At 32.4% G+C, this 14,366-nt stretch overlaps 1 protein-coding gene across 2 annotated transcripts in view; it reads right to left on the bottom strand.

Annotated features, from left to right (window-relative positions):
* Positions 1-14,366, bottom strand: part of FBXL7 (F-box and leucine rich repeat protein 7) — a 454,109-nt gene that overhangs the window by 255,588 nt on the left and 184,155 nt on the right. The window contains exon 3 of one of the 2 annotated variants that reach the window (XM_051969865.1): positions 10,542-10,635. The exons of the other annotated variant lie outside the window; for it this stretch is intronic. Within the exon in view, the coding sequence (XP_051825825.1) occupies positions 10,542-10,635 (94 nt within the window). The remainder of the gene's footprint in view (positions 1-10,541; positions 10,636-14,366) is intronic. 2 annotated transcript variants of the gene reach the window in all.

The raw sequence follows: 14,366 nt of genomic DNA, 5'->3' as shown, positions 1-14,366 counted from the left end.
TCAGAATATGACTCCAAATCCTGCAGCCTTTCCATTTGATCAGTGTCTTTCTATGATTCTTTACCTTTATGAATATTTTTTGAGATTTGTCCTCACCTGGCTTTAATAACCGCAATGCCTGAGGAGTCATCCCCTTCCTCTTCAAATATCTTGCTATCCCTTCTCCTCTGCCAATGAATATGTTTATTTGTGCAAATTTATAAAATTTGGCATTTTATTAACATTATATCAAAAGACTAGCTAATGCTTAAATTTAAAAATAATTTGCAAATTAGCAAAATGTGTGATTAACAGATGCTTGAACTGATTCTGTTTACATAAATAATAATTTGTTTGCTAAAAAAGCTTCTGTCTAGATTTTCCCATAGGAGCAAATGAATGAATATACTTAGAATGCCTGGATCCTGAATAGGTGGCTTATCCAATGCAAATTGTTTTTATTGACTGCGAAACTAATCAATGAAGAGCCTCTTCTTTAGACAAGTAATTAATTCTGGAAATAAAGACCATATCTTGAATTTGTTGGGTTTTTTCATTGATACAAAATTGACCATTTCAATCACTGGCTGTGATAAACACAATCATATTTGATCAATTTCACTCCTTTGTAATTTGATTGAGCACAGTGATTTGTTTTCTATTTCCTTTGTTATTAAGGGAATTTTTTTTTTTTAAGCAGTGAGTATTCAACCAATGTCATAAATAGTATCACCACCTAGTAGCCAAAGAACACAGCATCCAAATCTTATTCACATGCTATAGAAGGTAAATTTTTTCTTAACATTTATTAAATGATAAGAGGATAAAAGCTAATATATTAAAAGCAAGATAGAAAGATAGTGTATTAAAATAGTATCTTCAGAGTAGACTATAATTATCAAAGGAATTCTCTGAACCTCTGTGGAGAATATTACAATTTTGTATATTATTTTTAGCACTTCACATTTGAAATAATGCCTAATTGTTTAATTTTTAAGCATTCCTATAAGTTGGTGTAATATTACAATTTTCATTTCACATAAAATGAAACTTGGAGTATAAGGAAGAAACATGATATGCCCCAAGAAAATAGTAGTAGAACTCATAGTCTCTGATTTCCAGTGATTGTACTCAACCAGAGATTGTAAATAAAATAAAATAAAGGAAGAGAAAGAGAAAGGAAGAAAAAAGGGGGCATTTTCAAAAACATAATACGTTAAACAATTATTTTATAACTTTGAATTATAGGTGACAAGGATCAAATTCCACCATTGAAACTCAACTATCAGAAAACCATGCCTCCCACTACATTTGGTTAATGGGGGTTACATTGCACGTCCTTTAGATAGCTGTCATTTTTACAGCTACTCTTTGAAGAGGACCTCTGCTGTGCTCTTCCAGCATGTGTGACCAACAAAATTTTCCTTTTGAGATGCTGGTTAAAATTCCCACCCTCCTTATGTTATCCTAGAACACACAGTTTACATCAACTCAAAGGGGAACTCCTGGAACCTGGTGGGCATATGCTATGTGTCATAAGGACACACTGCTGAAGGAGGAAATGCCTGGATAGCCAAGACCCCAGGGGTGTCAGAGGCCACAGCACTCGAGGAGTTAAGTGGTTCCATTGAAGTTTGTTTTGGCTGGTGTTCAGCACTCTGGTCTAGCCTAACTTTGCTTTCACACACAAATCTTGGAACCTAGCCACTGAAGTCAAATCCGCCTGAGTGAGAAATTGGTCACTACATTTAAATAGATGAATTATATTTAAAAAAAACAACAGGAAGAAAAAAGAGCATGATTAAAAAAAGTCCTTCTCCCCCACACCTTGCATCTCTCCCACCCCTGAATTCAGGGTTTAAAAGGAGAACTGACAGAAGAGTTAGGAATTGTCAGTCTCCAAAAATTAATTTCAAGTTATTGTTTTTGAAGAAGGAAGAAAAAAAAAGGGAAAAGAAAAGAACATAAACAATGCACAATCATGCTTCTCCAGTTTGACTTTTTCTGCCTATGTTCTTACTTTCTTTCAGTCTTTGTTATGAACATGGCCTAAGGGTCCAGACAGTTCAAAGTCAGCAGTGAAGTTTCTTTAACAAAGTCCCAAGGATTTGAATTTGCCATTACAATCTGGAACAACCAGAAGAACTCAGACAGGAACTTTGTTTTGCCAGAGTGTCTGATAAAAAGTGAAGACTTTCCAATCAGACATAAACATTTTTGAAGCTGGTGAGTCACAGTCTGTATCCAAGAGTTACTTTAAAACATGTGCAGTTATGTGTACAAACATGTGCACATGGACATTCCTCTTTACAAGAAGTCAAGTGGGAATTTTGCAAATTAGTCTATCTATGAAGATATTATCTGGGCATCAGTTACTCTAACATAAGAATACATAGTTGATATTCTCATTTGCATGCTAGAGAGACAGAAAAAAGACTATCGAGAAAGGTTTTAAACAATGTGACTTTACCAGAAGTTATGCATATAGAAAGCTCCATGGGGAAAAAGAAATAAAATATAGTTCTTTGTGCACTAAGTAATGAAACAATTACTTTGCATGTGACTCAACAAAAAGTACTTTTGTTTTACTTATTATGTATATATAATGTGTATATATATATATATATATGCATGTATAAGCTCATATTTGTGCATACATGTGTGTATATACACACACCAGTTGAGATTTGGATTATCTATCATTCTACGACCATTAATATCTTTATGCTGTCAGGAGGACCTAACGGGTCTTCAGAATTTGGGGGAGGTCCTCACCTGGGACAAAAGTTATAGGGCAGGAAAAATGTATAGGTTATTATCTTCTTTGCTGGAAAGGTTATTGCCTTCAGAGAGTGACCTCCTAGATAATTGGAGCATATTTGTCATAGGGTTTTTGTGAAAACCAAAAAAAAAGTATTAAAAAAAAACTTCTCTATATATGTCAGCTGAAGTCCAATATAAATAATATTTCTATTTTGTTAACTAGTCATCTTTGCCTACCTCCTCCAGAAAAACCTCTGATTCCCTAGTCAGTAATAAACTTTCTTCCTCTTCCAGAATTAGTCTTTTGGAACATCTTTTTTCTCCGTTTCTCCATCTGTTTCTCTGACTATCTTCATATCAGGCACTACTGTGGTATTTGGTATTTATTTATGTGTCTGTGTAAATGCCATATTCACTCTCATGACTTTAAGTTTCCTGAGGCTAGCAATCTAGTCTGGAACCTTTCACTGGCGAATTTTCTACTATTCAGAATTCAAGAAATGCTGAGCTTAATGAGCATCAGTTTAAATGAAAAATTATCAATCTTATCACCTCAATCTGACAGATAATCTCCTGATTTTATCCCAGTTTGGCAATGTAATTTACTATTTACCTCATTACCCTAAGTCAGTTACCTAGTGATTCACAGTGATATGGAAACCTATTTTGAGAAGACAGTAGGTTTCTGCTTGCTTATCTTATGGATGTGAACCCTTAGCCATAGAGTTGCTGAATATTTCAAAGTAAATGAATAATACACATTAGTGATAAGAAATCAGGTGAAATGAGAAATGCTAAATTGGTAGGTAATGAATTGTGGAGTTAGGAAACCTGTAAGAAATAAAGAGATGAAGTAGAAAGAGGGCTCAAAATTATGGCATAGACTTCCCTATAAGTACTTTAGAAATCACCTAAGCCATACTTTCATTTTTAAGATGAGCAATCTCAGACTCAGGTGAAACAGCTTCCTTCTAAGGTCACATGGCAGATTATTGCCTACAGCAAGGACCCAGTTCTCTTCACTCTAAGTCTTTCAGCCATGAAGTATTATCTCTCAGTTTTAATCTTTCTTAGACATGAATAGGTCCATCAAACAACATGTTGGGAGATGCCATATTTAAGAGTTAGAAGGAGCTTTAAGAGATATCTGGTACAGCCCATTCATTAACAGATAAGAAGACAAAAGTTCAGAGACAGTGTCTTTTTCAAAATCTAACAGGTAGTTATAGACAGAAATTGGGTTTGAACTAAGGTACTCTAAATTGGTGTCTATCATTCCCTACATTGAACCAGGCTGCTTCTCCCATATGAAAATGCCAGAATAATTCTGCGGTCTCAAAAGATAATTATTAAATTGTATGGCAAAATAAAACTATAATAGCTCTTCCAAACTATTTCAGTAAAATGAACAACCATACAATAAGGTGAACAGAGATATAGGCAGGAACAATTTAATGTAATGTAAATAGTGCTGAAATGGTGAATAAAGAGACATAGATTTTAAGCATGGCTCTATCATTCAACAAGTAAACTTGATCAAATTATTACATAGAAAGATATGAATGTGATACTAGTACAAATATATTTTATATTCATTAAATCAATAGGTCCAAAGAATGATAATAATGGCTCAATTTCAATCTGGCGAGAAGAGTTTAGCAAGTGAACCTAGAATCTATCCTTGGTCCTACTACATTAGATATATTGATCACTTGACTTGGATTGAGACATAATTGTGTGTTCATAAAATCTGTGGATGATACAAAGATGACAAACATGGTATTCACAAGGGTGAAAATAGAATTCTAAAAATAATGTGACAGATAAGAACAAAGGGCTGAGTTTAAGAATAGATTAAAAACAAAACATAATTACTCCATCTGAGTGCAAAAATCAACTTGACAACTACAACAGAGGCATGGATAGCTAGACAATCTTTTATTTGAAGTAGGTGTATTAATTATAGTGGAAAAAATGCTTAATATGAGTTAATAATGTAATAGCAACAAAGAAAAGTAAATGTGATCATTAACTTTAGCCAAAGAACCAAAATCTTGAGTATAAGTGAGGTAATAATATTTCCTGTTTGTCTCAATCCTATTAAAACCAAATCTAAGAACTGTGTTCAGTTCTAAGTATCATGTATTAGGAAAGACATCGATAAAATATCCAAAGGAAGATAACTAGAAGAGTGAAGATCTACAAACTCATATCATGTAACCACTAGCTGAATGACTTGGACACATTTAGCTTAAGAAGAGGTGTTTATAGGAGTGTCAAATAATTATTTTAAAAAATGTGAAAGACTGTCATATGAAAGAGAAGTTAGATTTATTTTACTTGGTCTTAGAAGAGAGAAATAGGAACAATGGCTCCAAGTTGTTGAAAGACTGATTTTTGTTCACTATAAGAAATGGCTTCCTACCAATTAGAACTATTCAAAACCCGTTTAGGTTGTGATGGGAGAAAGGGAAGTCCATTTCTCTGGATATCTTCAAGTGTAGGCTGGATGACACCTTAATGAAGTTAAGAACTTCCTTTTAAAGTGTATGTTGGTCTTGATCATCTTCAAGGTATCTTAGAAGAAAAATATTCTTCAAGTCTATGACAAACATCTCTGAGCCTCACCTTCCTAATTTACAAGTAAGTAAATTAGACTAAATCAATGATTTCCAAGGTTTCTTTTTCTGTAAATCTCTTCCAAGGACAACAACAACAAAAATGAACTCTCAGAGTAATTTAAAAGAATGCTTATAAAATTATTTTAGATGTATTCATTAAATCTGAAATGGACAGTTTGATGTAATCACAATATGAACACCAACATCATTACGGACGTGATTGTGATGGTTTTGAATTAGAAACAAACTTTAGATAACCATTAGGTCTCTAAAATTTTATAATTATGCCCAGATGCAAAATGTTCTTCCAACTTAAAATAGTTTTCTCACATTCTATGTAGAGATTATGTATTTAACAAATGACTGTGATAAAAAGATCTATCAGTGAGTGTATGAGATTATAACACTTAAAGGAAAACACTTAAGAACCATGTAGAGAAAATCTGATGCTTAAGTAAAATAAATAAATAAATAGGACAGATTCTAAATTAGCTGTTGAAAAGGGGAAAAGTTAGGTAGCAAAAACAAACCTTATTTTATATAAAAGTTACTTTTAAAATATTTAAGTAAAGTGAATTTAAGCATATTTAGAGTTTGCTTTTTTTAAAAGAGTGCAATAGCATTCTTTTAGACTAAAGATTTGTCCAAATGAAGGCCGGCAACTTCATTTTTAGGTTTAAAAAATCTATACTTCTAAAAAAACATATTTCATGTTCTCTATAGTATAGAACCATAATGGAAGACTTTCTTAGAATAAAAGTATCAAATTAATAATGTTTTAATGAACTGCAAATCCTGCAGTTAGCTGTAGTTAGATTTATTAAAGCAATCCATACATCCTTTTAAGACAAATGTTATTTTCATCAATACCATTTTTATGAAGTAGGTCACTTTACTGCTCTCTGTGTGTATTATGTATATAGACACACATTCAAATATACAATGTACTCATATATATGTATATACACATACATATACATACATACAATATCATATAAACACACACCACACATACAGAAACATAATATATCATATAAATGTACACATCATATATATATATGTATATATATATATATATATATATACACACACATATACATCCATTCATCCATATACACTTATACCAATCACATATATGTATATATTTAAATATATATGCACATTATGCATATACATAATATACACATTTATCCACTATTTATCCATACATACAACTACATCAGATATATATGTATATACATTTTATATACACATACACATTATACACAATACACATTATACACAAATCTTATATACACACATAGATCTTATGTACATATATACCATATGTATACACATACACATCATTTATACATATAAATGCATACCACACATACATAATATATATAAATATACACAGCATAATACACATATCATGCAATATACACATACACACCATAGGCAGCTCATCATACATACATATACACTTGCATAATATAAATATGCACACATACAAGCATCATACATGCATATACCACAATATGGACAGTGCTGAGCTGGGCACTACAGAGGAATCAATAGATATTTCTTTTATTCTCTAAATGTTTATATTTGTTTCAGTTTCATTTTCCAAATCATTACCGGAATGATGTGTAATTTAACAACTGAACTTGAGTCTTAATTATGAACTCATAATCAAATCCAGAATAAAGACGTTTAAAAGCAACTCAATAGACTACTAAAACTCAATGAATAATAAATGGTCCATTCAAAATTAATCCAGGTTTCAGAACAGAGGATATTTCATCAACACTCAGAAAGATGAAATGAAGTTTTTCTTTCGTCTTTACTTTCAGGAAAGTTTGGTGGAAAACCAATCAAGTTTTCCATTTTAACTAATCGAAAATAGCTTTCAGCTTCTGAAAATAGGTTGGTAAGGAATTGTATTTTGGATACAGCTGCCTGTCAGATGTTGATCATAAGAACTAGAGTCAGTAAAGTGACTCCACTGCTGTAAGAATCCATTGTAGGTGGGTAGCAAATTCCAAAGAATTTAAAGACCTTCCAGATATTTGGATTAAATGAGTTTACATGAAGTAACAAAGTAAAGAATTAATAAGGAGAGAGGCTCCCCTTTGCTCTAATAAAATAAAGAACATCCAAGAGACTTCCAAATCTACATGAGATGACTACAGTCTTACTTTTATTATTTACTATTCCTTTCCATTTGTACTCTTGCAAGGTTATAAAGGCAAATGATAAATTTGATTCTCCTTTCCCTAGGACATTTGATTATAAAGACTGGAGACAACTGGCCCTTCCAAGAATGCCTTATTTATGTCATCCATTTTTGTTATAAGCCACTGATCATTATAATTCCTTAAATCCAGAATAAAGAATGGCTTATTATGGAATTTTTTTCTTGGATACGTGTAGTAAGTATTTCTACAAACTATCCACAATGGCACACTCAAGTCAGAGCCAAGAATAAGTGCATGCAAAATAAACCTCAGAGACAATATGATCATGATGAGGAGTGTGAAAAGAAAGCAACAAGGAATATTTTTAAAAAATATTTGTTATGAATACATACACTTTAACTCCAGAACATGTTCCTTCTCTATACATGTATTTAATTTATTTTGTGATGTTGTTACATGTGTTATACAAAAGGCTCAAAACCTCTGGTGGACAATGAGTTACACACACAAAAGTCACTATTTTCTGACCCTGAGGGAATCACAATTTTTAAATGTGACTGAGGTCACACAAATGCTTTGCCCCTGCTCTGACTTCTATCTAAGTTATCTGGGAATACCAGTGGCTTCTGAGCACAAGAAAATGTCCTCCTGATCCCTAACTTGTAAACTCAAGAGTACTGCAGCCATATTTTATGTATCCTTGGAGAGGATTAATTTAATTTTGATTTCCTCTCTGTGTGTTTTCTTTGGAGGTTTCCACATATATTGCTAAAGCTGACTAGAACTTGGCAGTGAGAAGGCTGTAATATGATGTATATCACTTTAGCTTTACTCAGCCAAGTTGGCCAGCACTTCAATAAAAACAAAGAAGAGGCCTCGAGGACAGTTTCATCTCACATTTAGGAGGCAGAAGACTGTGGCCAAGAAACAAAGAGGTGGCAAGATATATCATTTTGCACTAAGAAATTTCTAAGAGACCAGTTTTGCCTTTAGTCACCTGATGAATGGCATATTACACAAGGGATATGTTAAAAATAAAGGCAACAAGGAATATCTTTAAAATATTTGCTATAACTGAACATAGTTTAACTCCAGAGCATGATTCTCTCTATATACAGATATTATTTTTTTTGTGACATTGTTACATGTGTTATCTAAAAGGCTCTTAACACCTGGTAAACAATGAATTTTCTTACTATTTTTTCTTAGAATTTCTCAGAATACAGAGGCTAGAATAGAAGGATGAATATTTCTTAAATCAGTCAAGCTTTCCAAAAATATTGATATCAAGTTTCATCTACTACCTTTTAATCCTTTCCTCATTATTGCAGAAAATTCTATTCAAATAATTCAACAGGGAAAAAAATTATTTACCTACTGACTGAGTGCTCTGAGGAGATGCAGAGGAAGGATCAAATTTAAATCAGACTTAGCCCTCAAGAAGTTTGCAGTCTAGCATAAGCACCAATAACTATACTACAAAGTAATGCATGATAAATATACTGCAGAGGAGAAGAACAAAGTGCTATGTGAGGTCCAGGACGAAAGGCTGTTATTGATGAGGATTTTGATAATGGAAAACTTTTTGAAGAAGGGGTAACTAAATCAGGCTTTATAAGATAAGAATGAATTTAAAAGGCCTAAAATGGAGATGAGGACAATATAGATCTATGAATTATACACCAGTATGATTAGAGTTACACATATATGGAATCATAGTAACAAAAACAAAAACTGATATATAGCCCTTAAAAGTTTTCAAAAGAATTTGAACCTTCTAATGGACCTTCAGAATATACCAGAATACTACTGGTATAATTATCATCATCATTCCACAGAATAGAAAAATGGAGTTTGGAGAGGGTAGGTGATTTGCTCATTATCACATAGTTTGTGTGATAGATAGGCTTTTAACCTGTGTTTTCCTGACTCCAGGAATGTTATGCCTCACTCCTTACAGAGTTGAATAAATTAATTGGAAATAAAACAGATTGGAAAGGAACATGACACCAAATGTAGAGCCCTTGAATACACAATCAGGCAAAAGAAGGCACATTTCATTTAGTAAACAAAAAATGAGATACTTGGACAAGAAAATTCAAATGAATGCCTTCAGAGATAAATCCAAATGGAAGCAGGAATCCAAGCCATTGAAGAAGCTTCATTTCTGTTTTTCATATTTATAGATTATCAGAATTGAAAGACATCTAGTCCAAAACCTTCATTTTACAAATAAGTAAACTGAGGCTCAGAAGACTTAAAAATCACAAAAGGAAGACTTGGGTGAATTTCTGATTCTTATTCCCATATTTGTTTCTTATTTTGTTATTCTACTGTATTGCATTTCCTCCCTTGATTTTTCACAAAATTTCTTCAAAATACATAGATTGATCTGTGGGAATAGTCAGTCAGAAAACACAAACATTTCTCAAGAACTCCTAATTATTTTTTCAGTTTTCTTCATGTGCCATGTTACTTGAAAGCAATGACAGCATCACACAAGTTTTTCCTTTGTTCCATTATTAATAATATAATCAATAGTGAACAGTGAACTCTTATTTTTTCCTGATAATGTAATAGTTTAGCCTAGACAAAACATTGATTTTTTTAATCCCCTGTTTCCACTTTAGCTATGCATGGTAGCTTATGTGTGTATGAGAAAGCAAGTATTTCTTTTTCAAACTGAGAGCCTTTATAGCATTTGTGACCTTGCAACAAAGGAAAATGAAATGAGCTATCTCAGAATTGAAGGGCTAAAGCAGAGACTTTGTGTATGTACTGACAAATTGCTTCCACTGCAATCAAGATTTAACACTTGGGTCTTCTTTGTGGCTAATTCCTGTTGTTTTTTAAAGCTGAGATGCATTTGTTTCATCTCCTGATTCCAATGTTCAAGTAAGTCTGCTTTCTTTGGCAGGAGTTGTAGACACAGTCCTGCACTTAGTATGACTGCCTGGAGCACCACGCATGGAACTTTAGCCTGGAGCAAGAAACTCACTTAATGGACAGATGAGGCTCTTGTAGGGCAAGATGCACAGATCACTCATCTCGGTGAGTCTTCTCCCTCTGAGAAGGTAACCAGGAAAGGCACTCTAAAAATCAAAGGAATTGAGGTATTTCAGTGACCATAGTCTGGGATAGAACATTTAGAGCCAGAAAGGCTATTGTTTCAGAGTCTGAGTAAGGTTTTTTTTTTTTTTTTTAAACTATGCAGTTGTTTGTAAAAACATAACCATATTTCTGCTTCTCAAATTCCAAGGACCAACTAATCCTTTGGCACTAGTACCATGTTGCTTTTAAAGATCCAGAAACAGGGAGATCAAGAAAGGATTTAGACCAATCAGAAGAAAGCTTATGAAAGTATGGTAGAATATTTTCTTAGCCTCTTGCTTCTTTATTTTATCTCAAACCCACATTTTGTTCAGGATATATTAGCAAACACTTACTATCAAATTTTGGAGTCAGAAAGAACATTATAGGTCAAATTGTGTGATCTTCTCATTGTACAGTTAAGGAAACAGAGATCTAGAGAGGTTAAATCACTTGCCCCAAAGCCATAGAGCTAGTGATTTGTGGTCAAGATTATTACCCAGGCTTTCTAGCATTTTGATGTAAATTCTAAAATAGCATAAGGTTGATTTCTGGTTAATTAAACTTGGCAGGATCAAGACTAGATTCTAGGACTCCTGACGTTAACTTCAATGCTTTTATTCACTATACCATACTGTTTCTTGTTAGTAACAGGTTTTCAAACAGTAATAATTAAGATAACACAATATATTATGGACAGTCAAGGGAAGTTATTATAAATGGTGTAAATATCTCCTTGAATGAAACATATTCTACTTGCAAAGAAACAAAACATCCCCTGAATATTGTTCTAGCATTGATCTAGCATTGAAAACCCATCTAATCCCACCCTTTTATTTTATAAACAGAACCATAAAAATTAGGGGACTCATCCAAGATTAAACAGTTTGTAAGTATCAAAATCAAGGTTCAAATCCAGATGCTCTGGACCTAAATTATGTGTCCTTTGCATTATACCATACTAGTCACAGAAAATCTTAAGTTGCCTTTACTACATTCTGCTTTTCATGCCATGCAGTGTCACATAAAAAAAGCATGAAATTCACATAACATAAGAAAACTTATCCTATACTCACCCTTTTTAGTGTCAGGAAAGTATGACTCCTTAAAACCAAGGGGTTAATGATGTTAACTACCCAGTTGCAAATAAGATATAAACATCACTGGAAGAACGAACCCAGAAAATCAGAGACAGATAGAAGTTATGTCCCTTGAGTTGGGGAACCAAAAATATATTCCTAATACCCCAAATTCTGCCAGAGAAAAACTTAAAAGCCTTTTTTAGGAATGACATAAAAAGGAATTTAGCAAATGATTCATTTTAGAAGATTTCTAAACAATAGAAGCTTAATATTTTTCCACACATGTCCCTGAATTTCACATCATACCATGCTTATTTTCATCATTTTACCTATGGAATATTTGCAAGGCCACCAATGGACAAAGATAAAGTATCCTGAAAATATAAGTATCTTTCTAATGTACTTCAAAGGCACAAAATACTTAATGAAACACATTAAAGACTTCTAAAGAAATTCTATGTACATATAAAAATGAATGAGTCTCCTTCCCTTGAGCAACTCTTCAATATTAAATATTTGTTTTCCATCAGTAGCATAATAACATATATAATAAAGAGTAAGTAAAGCTTATTAAGAGTAAACCTACTTTGCAAGCAAAGACAATATAAAATTGATTGTCCAAAATAATGGGGAATATGAAAATAATTTTACAAATTTAAGATCTTCTATTGTTTACAGATCTTTTTCACTGAATGTTTTAAAAATATTTTGTATAAAATTACTAAGAGTAAATGTGATTAAGTTCATTTTACAAATAAGTAAACTAAGATAGAAAGAAAGAAAAAGATTGTGAGTAAATTAGGAACATAGGATCATTAATTAGAATTTTAGAGTTAGAAGGGATCATCTAACACAACTCCATCACTTTACAAATATGAAATCAAAGTCCAAGAAGCATATTGACTCTCTCATATTCTCAAGAGACAGAGATCTTCAAACTTCAGATCATATTTCTCCTATTATATTCTTCCATGTCTCAGATTTCTGAAGAACTATTATCCATTTCAGTATCCATTTTAATATCTCAATTGGCATTCCAAAACTACAGAAACATAAAATGGTAAACTGATTTTATTACATTTAATCTTAAAAATGTGAGGTCAGGAAAACATGTAGCTAGCTGAAAGGTACAGACATATGATACCACATAGGGCCATAGTATTTTTACTATGATACTACTGCTTGGTCTCTTATAATATAGTGTTAGTCTTACCTATGTGGACAAAGAATATTGTCTGTAGTCACAGGGTTATAGGACCAAAAATAATGTCTATACCTGCCAAATAAAGAGATGAATTGAAGCAATTTTACAAATTATTCAGGCCTCTCCAAAGTCATTATTTCAGTCAGAAGGATCAATATTACAGATCACCTGAAGAGTAATGTAAAAATATGTATTGGCTGTAAGTAAGCTGCCATATGTTGCTAGTGAAGATTTTGGTGGGGGAAGTGACCTTAAAGGCATCATGAAAGAGACTTAGGACTGGAAAAGGACATGAAGTGTATGTGTTTGTGTGTACTTATTTAATACATACATATGTATACATGTGTGTCTATATATACATATAAATACATACATATATTCATTTATTCACACACACACATACACATACACACAGAGAAAGAGACAGAGAGACAGCAGACAGATTCATGAAATATGACCTCACATTTCATAGGAATAAAAACTATTGATGGATGATTTCTACTGATGAAAAAATTCTCATATCATTAAAATCACTTTAAAACGAGATCTCTGTATTGAAATGATAAATTGGTATATATTAAATTAATTTTTAATATTGAAATATTTTGAAGATAGATAATAATTATATCTTAGAATTTCAGCAGCTAAGCATAAAATTATGTAGGCAAATCATTCTCACTTACAAGCATTCTTCTACCTGAGAAGACTAGATCCACTTGAATACATCACTTCTTATTAATATAAAGTTGAGTATTATTCTAATGTATTACTTTAACTAACCAAAGATATATAATATTGCATTAACTGATAATAAAAAATAAATTTGTAAAATTAAGATAAAATATTATTTAAAGAAAAAAGTGAAAGGCCTAAGTAAAATCAATCTGAAACTTCAAGGATAAAACTTTAAGAACAAACAAGAAAAATGGTAAAACTCAGCAATTCTTAAAAATTAACAAATTTTGTTTCTTTATTTCATTTTCAAAGAAAGTAGAGCAACTTCATTTAAACTGTAACACAAAATCCCAAATATGCTTTCAGTTGTTGTTACTTGTTCTTTGTTCTAGAAGGGGCAAAACATCAGGGGAGTAATGCCATGTCATGCAAGTAAATTGGATTTAGGAGGTGGAAGGCTGTACAAAGTTACCAACCAATCTGTCTTTCTCATCTAGAACCATCTTGGTCCAATGGCAAGATAAAGATCAGAATAACTGGAAATTACTTTGCATATCTTGGCCTTTTTAATCTAAGGTCTTTAACAGTTCTCCATTTGACTTAAGCAACACCCAATCAGTGATTAAGGTTAGGTATGAAATGAGGAAAAGTGTGATACTTTGGGCAAATTCTGAGGGTTGTCTCAAAAATATCTTGGATTTTTCATGATCTAACCAGTGGTTTGCTGCAACCAGCTCAAAGGAACTGAGAACCAAAGGTTAAAATTTTCAGG

Source organism: Antechinus flavipes, chromosome 1, assembly GCF_016432865.1.
Source record: "Antechinus flavipes isolate AdamAnt ecotype Samford, QLD, Australia chromosome 1, AdamAnt_v2, whole genome shotgun sequence".
Taxonomy (NCBI): Eukaryota; Metazoa; Chordata; class Mammalia; order Dasyuromorphia; family Dasyuridae; genus Antechinus; species Antechinus flavipes.
The sequence above is the reverse complement of the archived record's forward strand: the minus strand, read 5'-3'. Positions and strand labels throughout refer to the sequence as shown.